Source organism: Sorex araneus, chromosome 2 (assembly GCF_027595985.1).
Source record: "Sorex araneus isolate mSorAra2 chromosome 2, mSorAra2.pri, whole genome shotgun sequence".
Classification (NCBI taxonomy): Eukaryota; Metazoa; Chordata; class Mammalia; order Eulipotyphla; family Soricidae; genus Sorex; species Sorex araneus.
Genome location: NC_073303.1, coordinates 307,544,988 through 307,560,331, shown reverse-complemented (window position 1 = coordinate 307,560,331; position 15,344 = coordinate 307,544,988). Strand labels below are relative to the sequence as shown.

Genomic DNA, 15,344 nt, shown 5'->3' with positions numbered 1-15,344 from the left:
GGTGTGTGGGACCTGGGGCAGAGACCTCCAAGCCTGCTTGGATTGGGACTGGGCCTCTTCTACCCAGATTTCCCATTTTCCAGTAGCTAGGCAGTCACACCCAGGGACTGCCCCCGGCACCATGTAATCACACCAATGGCCAACATCCAGAGACTTAAAACCAAGCTTCCAGAAGCGTGCAGCTGCAAAGCGGCCACTCGATATCTTATTGCCTACTTCTCCCTCTGGGAGAGCCTGGCAAGCTACTGGGAGTTTCCTGCCCACATGGGAGAGCCTTGCAAACTCCCCATGACATATTCATATGCCAAAACCAGTAACAATGCTGGGTCTCATTCCCTTGACCCTGAAAGAGCCTTCCTCCTTGGGAAGAACAAGTAAAGGGAGGCTTCTAAAATCTCAGGGCTAGGACGAATGGAGACATTACTGAGACTGCTTGAGAAATTCGACAATCAACGGGATGATGATGATGGTGATGATGATGATGATGATGGTGATGATGATGATGCAGTACACTTGTGATAATTTTCTTTCTTTTTCACTCTTTTTTTTTCTTTTTGGGTCACACTCGCAATGCTCAGGGGTTACTTGAGCAAAGATTCCTTTTCCTGTCTAAAAACTCACTTGATAAAATGTGGTTGGAGGTCATGTGGGGGAAGGGTGATGCGGGCCGAATACAGACTAGAGACTGAACACAATGGCCACTCAACACCTTTATTGCAAACCACAACACCTAATCAGAAAGAGAGAACAAAAGGGAATTCCCTGCCATAGTGGCAGGGTGGGGTGGGGGGAGATGGGACTGGGGAGGGGGGGAGAGATATTGGGTTTACTGGTGGTGGAGAATGGGCACTGGTGAAGGGATGGGCTATCGAACTTTGTATGGGGGAAACATGAGCACAAAGATGTATGGATCTGTAACTGTACCCTCATGATGACTCTCTAATTAAAAATAAACTAATAAAAAAATACAAGAAAAAAAATAAATAAAAAAAAAAACTCACTTGAATCAACCATCTAGTAGAGCCAGAGCCCTGTACCCTAGAGTGTGTGGGGCTGGGCAGGACTCTGAAGCTTGTATGCTGTCCTCTAAACAAAGTTCCAACCTGCAGGGAACAGTCCTATATGACAGTCCAGGTCAGATGCATAATCAACACTTAGTTTCCCAGATGTGGAAAGGGTTAAACAAGTAGGCCCTGACAGCTGCACCTGACCTTTAGGACTCTCAATGGTTTGTGGTATAAGTTCAGGAAAGTTCACTTTTCTTCTGCCAGAGGACCAGGACACCCTGGATACCCCAGAGTTTATGGGTGAGGCCAATCAGAGCAGCCCTTTCCTGCCATCCAGAAGGATTCCCTTTCTCTCCATGAAATGGATCATGGTTAAACCATGCAGGTACCTTTGTGAAGTTCCAGCGCTGGATGAAGTGTCGAGCCACGTCCCGAGCAGCCTTCCCGTGCACTACGGAGCCAATGTCATGCCAGGGCATCCGGGGGGTGGAGTGTCTGTCAATAAAATCTGTCCGGGAGTGCCGGACAAGGATAGTCACCAACCTGTGTACCAGGGACAGAAACCACCTCCCAACACTGGCTCAAGCTTGACAGATAAAAGGAAATATGGTCATGTCTACCACATGCATATTTTTTGGATAGAGCAATACATTTATAACCAAAGTAAGCATAGTTCTCACACTAGGAAACACACTCCACCATGTAATGGCTCCAAATCTATTTCCATTCACTTAGTAATCAGTAGACAAAGCAAGAGTTGGTACAAATGATCCACAGTTGCTTACTTCATATTCCATTTTTTCCTTTTTATCTTGTTGAAATAACTGCAGACTATACACACTGAGACATTTGAATCTCCTCTCAGACAAATAAATACAGTGATCCTCCAAAATGTGCCTCCCAAAATTGGGAGATGCAAATGGAAAGCAGCAAAGGAGATGATCAAAGGGAAGGTATCATAGTTAGAGAATTACAGATTACTGCCCCCCAAATATGCCTCTGGGCTGGAGCGATAGCGCAGCGGATAGGGCATTTGCCTTGAACACAGCCGACCCGGGTTTGATTCCTCTGCCCCTCTCGGAGAGCCCAGCAAGCTACCGAGAGTATCTCGCCTGAATGGCAGAGCCTGGCAAGCTACCCAAGGCGTATTCAATATGCTAAACATAGTAACAACAAGTCTCACGATGGAGACATTACTGGTGCCCGCTCGAGCAAATCAATGAGCAATGGGATGACAATGACAGTGAAATATGCCTCCAGGGAGCATGGGCATTTCGAAGAAGTAAGGTCTAGTTCATGTTCTTCTCTTACCTTTACTACAAGAAAAAGTCTGAGAATGGGATTTAATCTTACTCTCCAATCTTTTCCTGATATTTAAATAAAACAATGCAGGAGTTATTAAACCATGCTTGTACCTAGTTGTTGAGATTATGGCACAAAATACAAGCAACTCCCCATTACCATGATACTCACCAGCAAAAGGTTTATCAAGTTGAACCCAGTCCTTGAAGACAAAATTGCAGTAGTCCTTCCCATGCCAGAATCTGGTTTCGCCATGCAGCTCTCCCACACCAGTCTGTAAGCTGCGAATAGAGCTGGTGTCTGCAAAACAGTAAAACCTACTCACACAGACGGTGGTGTTGGCGGACCGGGAGAAGGAGACCCAGATTTATGAAACAACTAAAAGCATATCGATGACTCGCTTCTATCAACCATTTTTATTTATTATTCCCAGACAGATGGGGCTACAGCTAGGTCACCAACAGACAATAAAATCTAACATCCTCGGGCTCTGAGCAGAGTATCCTCACTACACACCTTATCTGGAAGAAATAGATGCTAGGGTAACATGAATGTAGAACTCACGAGGAGGAACTGGGAGAGAGTGGTACAGCCCGTCAGGTGGAGAAGCATGAATGCAGAAGGAACAAAGATGTCAGGCAGTCTCCTCAGTAATGTACACCTAATACTGAATTCTTGTCTTTCAATTCTAAAAAAAACATAAAGCCCATGTTTCAGCCCTGGGGCTGACAAGACCAGCTAAGTGATATGGAACTTCACCTGCTTTAGGGTCAAAAATCTTTATTGTGTAAAGGGAAGAACTTGTCTAAAACCTTGGTCTAAGATCTTTTGGTTCTAATTACTTAGTTTCCTAAGAACATAAATAGCATTCATAAAAATGTCGTAACACAAAAGCTTATGACTATATAGGCGCAAAAGCAGCTAATGCAACATTTCCCAGAGCTTTGCCAGGAACATTTTAATCAAGGGTAAGTCCTTTGACTTAAATACATTGTACCTTCATAGGATATGCTGACAATAAACAACAAAGCAAGAAGACAAGCGGACCCACAAATCACAGATACAGGGCATGGCACAAAAAGATACTTTGTAAGTTGAAACTGGGCTGGAGCGATAGCGCAGCGGATAGGGCATTCACCTTGCACACAGCCGGCCCGGGTTTGATTCCTCTGCCCCTCTCAGAGAGCCCAGCAAGCTACCGAGAGTATCTCGCCTGAATGGCAGAGCCTGGCAAGCTACCCAAGGCGTATTCAAAAATACGCGTTGAAAGAAAGAACAGTATCACTTTCAGTGGGCAGTGAATGCATTGAACTGGTGGTTCAACCACCTCCCTCCCTTAGAACTGACATTTGGAAATGTAAATGCCTATAGAAAAGCATTGGAGATCATCTACTGCCAACTGGAGGTCAACCGTAGTATGAGGAAGGTTCTTCCCAAGTGAGTGCTCATCTTTCTGCCCTTATTTTTTAGGCTCCACACAATCCTAGGCCCTACAGGTGTCACATTTCATACCATATTTTGACAGGCTGGTCTATTGTGTATTTGGCACATAATTCCTTTTCCTGGCATATTGGTCCCATCCTCTAGGCATGATTTTCTCATCGACCATCATTGTCACACTAGTTGTTATCTACCTGCGCTAGAGCAACTCTCAACTCCCAAGAGTCTGCGGCCTCTAGCATACATTTAGGCTGCGAATGGCTGCTTCCCCGACACTTCTACCTCTGCGCCATGATTGTGGAAGAAAGCTCCACTCCCCAGCTCCTCGCTAGGCTAGAAAACCCCTAATGTGGACATTATATCCCTGAACTTCCTGGTGTTGTTCCTGGCATTCAGTTGTGACCATTGGTGGGGCAAAAGTTGTTTTTCATTTGGGGGAAGGCCTTATCAACAGTGTGTCTGAGGTTCTGGGGACCACTACCAAGAGTTCTGCTTGCACGCCTGCTAGTTCAGTGACCAGGTCCAGTGATGTTGGTGCCACCAGGGAAACAAATGAAAGCATCATGGAAGCCATGCAAAGCTTGGGCATCATGCAAGCAAGGCAGTGCGATACATCTAAGAGTTATCTCCTCAACCCAAAACATTTTAAATAATGTTAAAAATTACATTCTATTGGCTTCTCCTACTGACTTATTTTCTTGCTGTATTAGACTGTGAGATCAACCAGGTTTTTTTGTTTGTTAGTTTGAGAGCCATGCTTAGTGGTACACAGGACTCACTCCCTGCACTGCACTCAGGGTTCATTCCTGGAGGCTCTCGGGGAACCATATTGGATTCCAGGGATTGAATCTGGGCTGGTCACATGCAAGGCAAGAACCATCCTGCTGTACCATCTCTCCCGCCCTACAGAGGCCAACCTTTGCTCTGTCTGGTGGCTTACCAATTGGCTCTTTAGAGTAAGCACTGCATTTTGTTTAAGAGAAAAGGACAGGAAAAAAGGACAGAGAACAAGCTAGAAGGTCAATTTTTGTTAAAATGCATATAATTTGTTTTCATTACCTGTGAAACTCTATCCCACATACACTGGTTTACAATTAATGCTCATCTATCCACTGGTTATAGGAAAAACAAAACTAATTTCTTTGCCTCAGAAAATTATCTTGATTCTAATTGAATTCAACCTGCCCATAAATCAAACGTATTTTTATTCTCAGTCAATTATTTCAAATAAATCAGGATCCTTCTCAGAACAAGTGAAGCATTCAGGCTAAAGAACAAAACACTCCTGGTTACTGTGATGATGCTCAGAACTGTGTGAGCACCTGAGGCGGGGACTATGGACTCATCCTCAGGAACTGAATCTCAGCTGTTTCCTCATTGAGCCTGCCCTGCCTCTCAGCCCAGGTGTTTCATGGCAGTTTCCTCTAGTCCTCATTCATCAGTGGCCCATATTCTGGCAGCTGCATTTCTTGGAAGAGGTACCATTCAGAGCTTACCCAGTGTCTCTGGGCTTGCCACTTTCTCCTTTTCCCTCATCTCCTGGTTTCCAAGGTTCCATTCTTTCATTGATCCGACTTTCCCTTTGAATCTTGTACAATTCCTCCTTCTTTCCCCCAGCTTTCTCCTTGCACTCTGCCTTCTTTTAGGGGCTCCAGTTTTACAAACAGTTTCAATGTCTCACTTGACCTAGATTATCTGGTTGTCCCATCTGAATTTTAAAATCATTAGTAATAGATTAATAATTCCAAAAAAACTGGTCTCCCTTTGATATGTTTGTTCTCTATTCCTAGTTACTTAAGCTCAAATCTGGATATCACTTTCGACCCCTGTCCTGTCTTCATTATTTCCTCCTCTCACTTCTGCACACTGCTTCCCAAATCCTATTGAAATGTTGCTGATTTTCCTCCTTTGGAAAAATTCTCCATGCTCTCAATTATTGGGTCAGTACATACAGGCTAGTGATACTCCATTTATCTCTAATATAGCCTCCTAGAACAATATCCTTATTCCAGTCCACCATTGGCCAATTCCTCAAAATCCTTCTCCTATTCCCTCTTCCACTAGAGAACTCCATGAATGAGTGAGGTTAAATGGAGCCTGAATTCAAATTCCTCTGTATATTAGTATACATATACGTCACCAACCCAAGATATACTATTTAACTAACCCTTAACTATAACTCTAAAACATCAAAGCTCTAAAACTAAAGGTTTTTTTGCAGCTCATTTGTAAGCAAAACTGAACCTGAATTGAGAGACTATTATTTTGAGAGTTATTATTTTTATTTTTCCACCTAATATTGTCCAAATGTAAAGGACTTACTTATGAGATGATACTGAACCCTACTAGCTCTGTAATATAATTTAGGGTATAGGTCCATTATTACCTTTTAAAATCCTGCATCTTCAAATTTCTCAAGGACATCTGACTAAGATTCTGCATGAAAGCTAACCAATACCTATGTATGCACCACATTCCATACTCAGATCTGAGATGGAAAGTAGTATTTTCCATATTTGTGCCTTGTAACACATCTCCCTGGAATGCAAGTATCTCTCTCTCATATTAAAAACTAGTTACTGAACAGATCCTCAATGAATTATATTTTAAAAAATCTTTTAGCTTTCAAAACATTTTGAATTTTGTGACTGTGGATCAGTGTTTACACATATGGAGAAGACTTAGTACTCAGTACTCTTGCCAGTAGGAATATCTCTCTGATGAATTACCAAGATACTAGGTTAGTAAAATATTTAAAACTGATGCATACCCAATAGAGAACATGCTCCCCTGACATCAGAAAATAAGTCTGATCTAGCTAATTACTATCACATATCTGAGAATAGTTTAGATATGACTTAACATACTCTTTATTATTCCCTATGATGAAATATCTCAATATGAGAAAACTCTTTTCACTAAATTGCAAAACTATTCCTGCCCTCAGTCATCTATTTATGCTTGCTTAAAAAGAAAATATTAGCAGTTACCTGAATATAAAAGGAATAAAGTTCAACCTTAAAAAATAATACTAATCAGGGCTGGAGTGTTAGCACAGAGGGTAGGGCGTTTGCCTTGCATGTGGCTAACCCGGGTTTGATTCCCAGCATCCCATATGGTCCCCTGAGCACCACCAGGGGTAATTCCTGAATTCGGAGCCAGGAGTAACTCCTGTGTATCGCCAGGTGTGACCCAAAAAGCAAAAATAACAATAATAATAATAATAATAATAATAATAATAATAATAATCTAGTACCAATCCAAAAAAATGGCATTTGAAATTCACCCAAAGGCAACATAATTCTAAAAGGAAAAAAAGATACCTTGAAGATGGCTGAATGATTCTGAATCAGAATACAGGCTGCCTAAAATATGATTTATCACCTGTAAGATCAAGGGATTTTATTGGTATTTTTCTAAATGGAAACTTCTGGTGACTTTGTAAGCGTACTCTGTAATGACTTCCTCCCCTTACAGTAGGTTAACTAGCAGTTTGCCTCAACATTGAAGCTGCAGAGAGGTTTACCTCTTTCATATCCATAGGAAAGGGAGTTACTAACTCAAGCCAACATTTCAAACTCTAACAAAGAGTCACTCCATGCTAAATTGGGGTTTCAAGGCCTATAAGAGAATGGAAGTTTAAGTCACTAACTTTTAAGGATTCAAAGATAAGGCTGATGTCAGTAATCATCCTCTGTTAGTGGTGGTAGAACCAACACAGAGTCACAAGAAACATCAGCATATGAAAGAATATAAGGGGGTGGGTGTTGCCCAGTTGAAGCAGGTACCAACAGAGGTGGGATCCTCAAAGTCTGCGAAACCCCTGGATTCAGGAAGAATTTGCAAAGCACAACTCCAGAAAGCTCTAAACTACACAACTACCCAACTATTCTGTGACTTCTCTTTTCAAAGAATTTATTTTTGATATTGTTTCTTTATAATTTGACATAATTAATAGAGAATCATGTCTCTCATAGTCCATAGCAAGTGCATCAGCAACTGTTCTCTGCTCCATCCTTAAATATAATTGGCACCTGCTGGCTCACTCCATGCCACCCTGATAAACTCAAAAGAATGAGTCTGCAAAAACATACATCCCCCCTTGCCCATCCTGTGCCGAGGACCATCTGATGACTTTCAGTCTCACTCTATGTGAGAGCCAAATCCTTTGACGAGATAGAAGGGAAGTTAAGGTGCTTGTCATGCAGGCAGCCAACCAAGTATTAATTCTTGGCACCAGATATAGTGTTTCAAACACCACCTGAGCAGAGTCAGGGGTCACTCCAGAGCATAGTGCTTAGAAAACTCTCTAAGTATTCCTGAAGCTGAAGGAAAGAGCAGGGGGGATTAGGAGAGGGGAGAGGAGAGCAGGAGGAGGAAGAGCAGGAAGAGTAAGGGGCTGAGAGAAGAGCCAAATCCCTCAGAGCACTCCAGGGTCTTACCAAATCTTCCCGTACCTTCTGCTTTGCTCTGGCAGCCCACTCTGCGTCAGTCCTGTCCTCTTCCTGGCCTCTGCACTAGGAATCCTCCTAGCTGCAATTCCAGACCAACTTTCTCAGAGCAACTCTTACCCTCATTCCTTTCTTTCTTTTTCCCTTTGATCTCTATTAAAAACTCACCTAAGTAGTAGGAAAACACTGAAAGAGGAAGGAGCCTCAGTTTCCCCTTGCCAGATGCTTTGAGATTTCCCCCTTTTCACTCCCCCAATCCTCCATTTTTAACTTCTTGAGAATTCCTGGGCTCTTTCTGATAAACAGGAAGGTAACAATTGTCCAACATAAAATTTTGTCCCAGAGCTTAGGTTCACGGGGAAGCTGAGGTAATGGGCAGTGTCTAAGGCAAATGGCCAGACAAGGATGTGATTTACCCTTACATTCTCTGTAATATTCCTGTCAATTCATAAGAAATGCATTTTTGGAAAATGTCTAGTTTTCATTTAAAGGGGACTACACATAAAACTTACCTTTAAATTTCTGCATTCTATAACACAGAGAACCAGTGTTAAACTTTAATTCCTATTAGATTGGAGCAATACCACAGTGGGTAAGGCATTTGCCTTGCACACGGCTGACCCGGGTTCAATTCTTTCGTCCCTCTAAGAGAGCCCTGCAAGCTACCAAGAGTATCCCGCCCGCACGGCAAAGCCTGGCAAGCTACCTGTGGAGTATTCGATATGCCAAAATCAGTAACAACAAGTCTCACAATGGAGACCTTACTGGTGCCCACTCGAGCAAATCGATGAAAAACAGGATGACAGTGCTACAGTGCTACTACATTAAAATTTAAAAAAAACGCCAAAAAATGAGCTATAGTTAACTTAGTCCTATACAAAGTACCTCCCCACATGGGGAGTTTCTTTTCCTTTCTCTTCCACTTTCCAATAAAATGATCTAGCACTTAACTCTGAGTAAGAGCATCTATAATACTCAATATTTTCACCATTGAAAATGTTGAAGAACTAGGAATCCTGGAATCAGACTCGTTGTCACCACTCCTGCATCAGTATTCTCTAATCATCTGAAATAAAGGAATGATCCCTCCACCTTTCTCCCCTTCCTCTGCTTTGTTTTTCCCCATGATAATCTTTACCATTTAATATATTTTTAAGAATCTATACATACAATTTACAACCTTACCCTCTAACAAGTTAAATAACTTCATTAGTTGTTTTGTTTACTATATCCCTGATATCTAGAAGTGATTGGCATTTATGAAGCTCAGAAAATACTTATTTAATAAATATTTACTTTTAGCTCACTAAATAAATATATTTTTCAAAATTGGGGGGAGGTGGTTTGTTTGTTCTGTGTTTGGGGAACACATCCAGCATTGCTCTAGGGCTTCTTCTCACTCTTGGCTCTGTATTCAGACATCATTCCTGGGATTGCTTGTGGGAACAATGATTACCAGAATTAAACTGGGGTCAGCTGGCATGCAAAGCAAGCACCTTAATCCCTGTGCTCTATATCACAAATCATCCACCACCACCCCCCCCGCCACACACACACACCACACTAAGAATTTCTAATAAGACATGGAGAGATTGGTATAGGAATTAAGTAATTATGTTGCTGGTGACTCAAAAAGTCAGCAGGACTGATAAAGTTGGCCTTGAGCACCTATGTAGCATAGATCTTATATCTCATAAGCATCATGCAGCAGTTGTCAAATTAAATCTGGCCTTCGTGGGGTGCTGGAATTTAACTCCACCACCAATTTCTTGAGGAGTTAGTTGTGGCCACAGGCTAGAGTGAGGAATCTGCTCTTTGCAGGAAAAGAAAACCTATCCTACCTCTGCCCAGGTAGGATTTCTTCCTCATTTTGTTGCTCACCCTCACAAAAAAGAATCTCAGGAGTGAGATAGTGAAGCAAGATGTTTATTTAGCAAATAAAAAGGGAGAGAAAGTTAAGTACTCAAGAGAAAATGTGAGTATCTCCAGAGTGGAGAGAACAGAATGCAACGTCACTAGTAGAGCCCCGGGTGAATTCCCTGGATGGAAACTGTATTCCGTAAAGTAAAAACTGATTTATACATCTCAGGATGAGATGTGGGCAGCCACAGATTGGGGAAATGCATGCTTCTGCATCTAGAAAGCAAGCATGCATAGCATTTTCCAAACTGCCTCCATCCCAAAGTCTCTTGCTAAGGGCATCAAGGGGAAGGGCTTGGATTGGTTAATGGTTTTCTCTGATATTCTTAGCATGGCCTTTATTTGTAAAACTGCTCTTAGAGGCACACTCTGGGCCTAGAATTCTGCATCTCAAACATTTTCTGGGCTCCTCTGAAGGGGTCAGTATTTCTATGGCCTTCACATCTCTGGGCTGGCTTGGGTTCCAGATTGTGTCTTTCCCAATGTCGTTTCACCAGGGACAGATTAATCCCTGATACCTCAGGACCTTCGCAGCATCGCATCCTCAGACCCTTGCACTGAACAGCAGCCCCATAACAGTCCGTGATCCCCCTAAGCACTGCTTTGGAGGCCCAAACTACAAAGAATTTCAAATAGCTGCACAGTTACATAAAGGAAATGAACCACTCATATTATTCATCATTTGCTTTTTCTTAGATATTTAGATTATTTTCTAGTTCTTCTCAATAAACAGCATATGCACCCATCCAGTGTACAGAAAGAGATTATCCACATTCTCATCAATACCTCAAGAGCATTACTGATTATTGAATACTGCCAAGATTCAGTATTTCCTCTCTCAGACTGATGCTAACTTGAGTTACTTAATGTATTCAGCACCTGGCTTGCTTCTTCTTATCCATTTGCCACCAATCCTGTTGCCTGTAACACTTAACACTGTGATAACTCCGACCCCTCAACCCCATGGTTTGAAAACTTCTTTCTCCATCTTACTTTAAACTTTACTCTTTTTTAAAAAAAAAATTATTAGTGAATCACCATGAGGTATGGTTACAGACTTACAAATTGTTGTGCTTGCGTTTCAGTCATACAAGGGTCAAGTGTCCATCCCTCCACCAGTGCCCATTCTCCACCACCAATGGTCCCAGCATCTCTCCCACCACCCCAACCCCATCCCCTCTACCCCATCCTGCCTCTGTGGCAGGGTATTCCCTTTTGCTCTCTCTTTTTTTGGGTGTTGTGGTTTGCAATAGAGGTATTGAGTGGCCATCAAGTTTGGTCTACTTTCAGCCCGCATCAAGTCTACTTTCAGCCCGCATCTCCTATCCCGAGCTCATATAGAGAAGGTACCATCAAGTAAACTTTACTCTTAAAGCAGCAAAGGCACCCACTGAAATTACAATGCAACACCTGTATCCAACATTTTGTTTTTAATATCTGTGCCTGCAAGCTACCTGTGACATACTTGATATACCAAAAACAATAACAACGATGCTCCTCATTAACCTGACCCTGCAAGAACACTCAATACACCATTGGGCTACACTAGCACACAATAGGGACAAGTGGAGATATTACTGGCGCCCGCTTGAGCAAATCAATGAACAACGGATGACAGTGACAGTGACAGTGATTTGTATCTGCACTGATCCTTGTTCTGGCTCACTGAACTTCCCTGAAACCTTCAGCTTTTCTGTCTCAGGAATTTGCAACTGTACCAGGTGTAGGAATTACTATGAGTTGCCCCTGAATTGATAATATGCAGCAAATACTTGTTATGAGTCAATTATATATAAAATGACTCCCTATAACATAGTCTCTCTCTCTAAGTGAAATAAATGGAATCATGACTACAAGACAAACACTTGCTTTGACATTTTGTTGGAATTTTATTTTATTGTATATAGTTAATACGTACATTTTAAAGAACATAAAGTCCTCGTACTGAATATTGCTGGAAACTATGACTCAAGGTCCATCTTGAGTTACCAGTTTCCTTAGCTCCTGCCAGTCACAAGTGACTTGCCTCCAGCCCCATTAACAGTATTTTAACTCAGTTATTTCCTAAATAGTACACTAGAACCAAGGCCTTGGGAGTGTAGCCAAAACACTAGGATATATTAGTCTACATATCTGCTAGAACATAAATCTGAATCACAGACTTTACCAGGCTGAGATGCTGCTACTTCGCTGGGCATAGTCTGCATACGGAAACTGCTACCTGATAAATTTTTATTATGGTATTATTCATGATGATGATGATTTGTCTCTGTATCTAATCTGTTGTCAAGTTCCCCTTTATTCCCACCATTATAATTTAGGGATTAATTCACTTGTTCCTCATATATCTGCCTTTTCTTACAAAACCCTCTCAGATTTCAATTTCTAAAAGTCCACATTTAGAGCATGATTCTCTATTCAGAGATTCCTAACTACATAAAGTTCCAACTCATTTGAGTCCAATGTGACTGTTTATAACTTTCTGGTATTTTGCCAAACAGAAGGACTCAAAGAGCATTCCACAGCTGAATGAGGTATTTTCTAATATGGAGAAGTTCTTGGTATTTCCCAATCCAGTATCTTTTCTCATCTCACTTCCTCCACCTGCAATGTCTTACTATTGACCAATTCCAAACAAAAGATTATCAAACCTGGGGCTAGAGCAATAGCACAGAGGGTAGGGTGCTTGCCTTGCATGTGGCCAAGCCGGGTTTGATTCCCAGCATCCCATATAATCCCCCAAGCACCACCAGGAGTAATTTCTGAGTGCAGAGCCAAGAGTAACCTCTGAACATGGCTGGGTGTGACCCAAAAAGCAAAAAAAAAAATATATTATCAAACCTAACTCAGATATTGTCTTCTCAAGGAAGCTTTAATTGATTACGGTGTCCCACCGTCTCCAGCATTGTTTAGCACTGCAGCTGACTTGCATGCATCATTGAATAGCTGGCTATGCTGTACCTTTGTTGTTGCAAAGAATATTTTGGGGGAGTAGGAATCTTAAATACTAGCCAAAACTTTACTCCTAATACTACATGTGGCACAGAACATAGACAGCAACCCAGACATGCATTCACTAGGCTCATGCAGCAGAAGCTGAAGCCTAAGGCGAACCCCTTGCTTCACACATCACTTACCAGTATGAGCTCTAGTGAGCCTCTGCTCAGAGTTGCTAGAAGAGTGAAAGAGTTTCAAGTGGGGTTTGAAACCATGGATTAAATTCTGATGACTCCTACAGTGATTACAATAGTCTAGAGAAAGTTGAGAATTCTTTTTTTTAACAAAAAATATATTTATATCAAGTTTTCTAAGCTGAAAAGTAGGTTCAATCATTTTAAAAACTAGGCAAGGCTAAAGAATCAGTCACAAATTCTACACTACAGAAAATTGCAGGGCTTTAAGACAGATTTGAAAAGAAGAGCAAATTGACAATATATAGAAAATCTGCTGTTGAGGATAAAATTTGATGTATTTCTGGTTGAGAGGAGAAATGAAATTTCTTCTATGCCAAGTAGATAAAGTATATGTAATGCTTTTACCTTTATAATGTGGCATTATTTTAGAAATATGTAGTCACATTGCCACCATCAAAAGCCTAAATTATGGTCATTATGTTGACTTTGTATGAATAAAACAGTAAATCTTTTCTAAAATGAGGCAAAACCACTGAAATGCCATGACATTGAACAGGATGCTCAGGCAACCTTTGGGCAATGCTCTTTCATTCCATTGGAGAAAAACTGCTTTGTGAAGTAGGTACATGGTGCCCAGCTCTGGAGAAACAGACACATCCTCAGAAGGAGAGAGACTTACTGGAGGTGCTGTCGATGCTGCTGATGCTGTCGGCGTGGTGCAGCTGGTGTCTGTGCAGTTGCTTGTAGAGGCTGAATTTGGAGAACTTACTGGGCTTTCCTATTCCTTTCAGCTTTGAATCCGTATTATCAACACTCTTCAGCACAGGCGGACTCTTACTGGATTCTTTTTTGTCTTTGAGGCTTAGAGATTCCATGGACCCTATTGTTTCCATCTGAAAAAGTTATATTTTTTTAAAAGAAAGACTTTGTAAGATAAACAGCTGTGTAACCTGGAGAATAGGGATATCCCCCACAAATTTTGCAGGGATGTGACTCAGATCAAGTAGAGTCATGGCTGTGAAATTATTTTGTAGGTTACAAAGTGAGAGCCTGGCAAGCTACCCATGGCGTACTCGATATGCCAAAAATAGTAACAATGATGGTCCTCATTTCCCTGACCCTGAAAGAGCCCCCAGTGCACCATCAGCCTACACTGGCACGAGACAGGGACGAATGGAGACGTTACTGGTGCCCGCTCAAGCAAAGTGATGAACAACGGGATGACAGTGATACAGTGACAGTGATGCAAGATACACTGTATTATAATTCTTTGAGGGCAGGCTAAGATGTACCGATTACAGACACAGTGTGCTAGGTCAGCCCCACAGCAGTGGGACGTTGATGAGCTGTGAAAATAGCACCAAATGAATCCCAGGCATTCAACTGGATTTCCTCTCTCAGTGGGCCAAATTTATGAAATTTCATACCAATTAACCTTTTTCTCAAATTTAGTTACATGAGTTATATACACTGTTGAGCTGCTGAACATTTTCCTCTTGTAAACACTAAGCAATCTCTTTATGCCCATTGCTTTCACTGATATATATTCAATAAAAAAACAGTCTTTACTTACTAAATTTGGCTTTGAGGCTCTATGTGCCAGTGCTGATGGCTACCACCTTGCACTGTGCTCAGGGTTCACTCCTGGTGGTGCTCAGAGGACTAGGTGAACTACCAGGGATCAAACTCAAGTCAGCTGCATGAAAGGCAAGTGCCCTGTTCCTTGTACTATCATTTTAGCCACTATATAGCTGGTTTTTTTTTTTTTTTTCAAAAAAGTCACCACCAGATCCATGAGGCCAGACAGAGAGTACAGAGCCTTGATAGCACTTGCCTTGTATGCAGCCAAGGTCACTTTGATTCCCAGCACCACATAAGACCCGTGAGACTGACCTGGAGTAATCCCTGAACACTGCCAGGTGTCGCTAAGCAAAAAAGAAAGGAGGAAGACAGAGGAGGAGGAGGAGGAAGAGGAGAAGGAGGAGGAGGAAGAGAGGACAACGATGAGAAGGAGGAAGGTAGGAAGAAAGAGGAGGAAGAGGAGAAGAAGAAGAAGAAGAAGAAGAAGAAGAAGAAGAAGAAGAAGAAGA

At 41.9% G+C, this 15,344-nt stretch overlaps 1 protein-coding gene across 2 annotated transcripts in view; it reads right to left on the bottom strand.

Moving 5' to 3' along the window:
• PLD1 (phospholipase D1) overlaps positions 1–15,344 on the bottom strand; it is a 288,369-nt gene that overhangs the window by 85,876 nt on the left and 187,149 nt on the right. Inside the window, exons 16-19 of one of the 2 annotated variants that reach the window (XM_055127575.1) lie at positions 13,934–14,147; positions 13,258–13,371; positions 2,481–2,609; positions 1,397–1,515 (exon numbers count right to left, since the gene is read on the bottom strand). In XM_055127575.1, coding sequence (XP_054983550.1) covers positions 1,397–1,515; positions 2,481–2,609; positions 13,258–13,371; positions 13,934–14,147 — 576 coding nt within the window. The remainder of the gene's footprint in view (positions 1–1,396; positions 1,516–2,480; positions 2,610–13,257; positions 13,372–13,933; positions 14,148–15,344) is intronic. The other variant, XM_055127576.1, reaches the window with a different exon arrangement.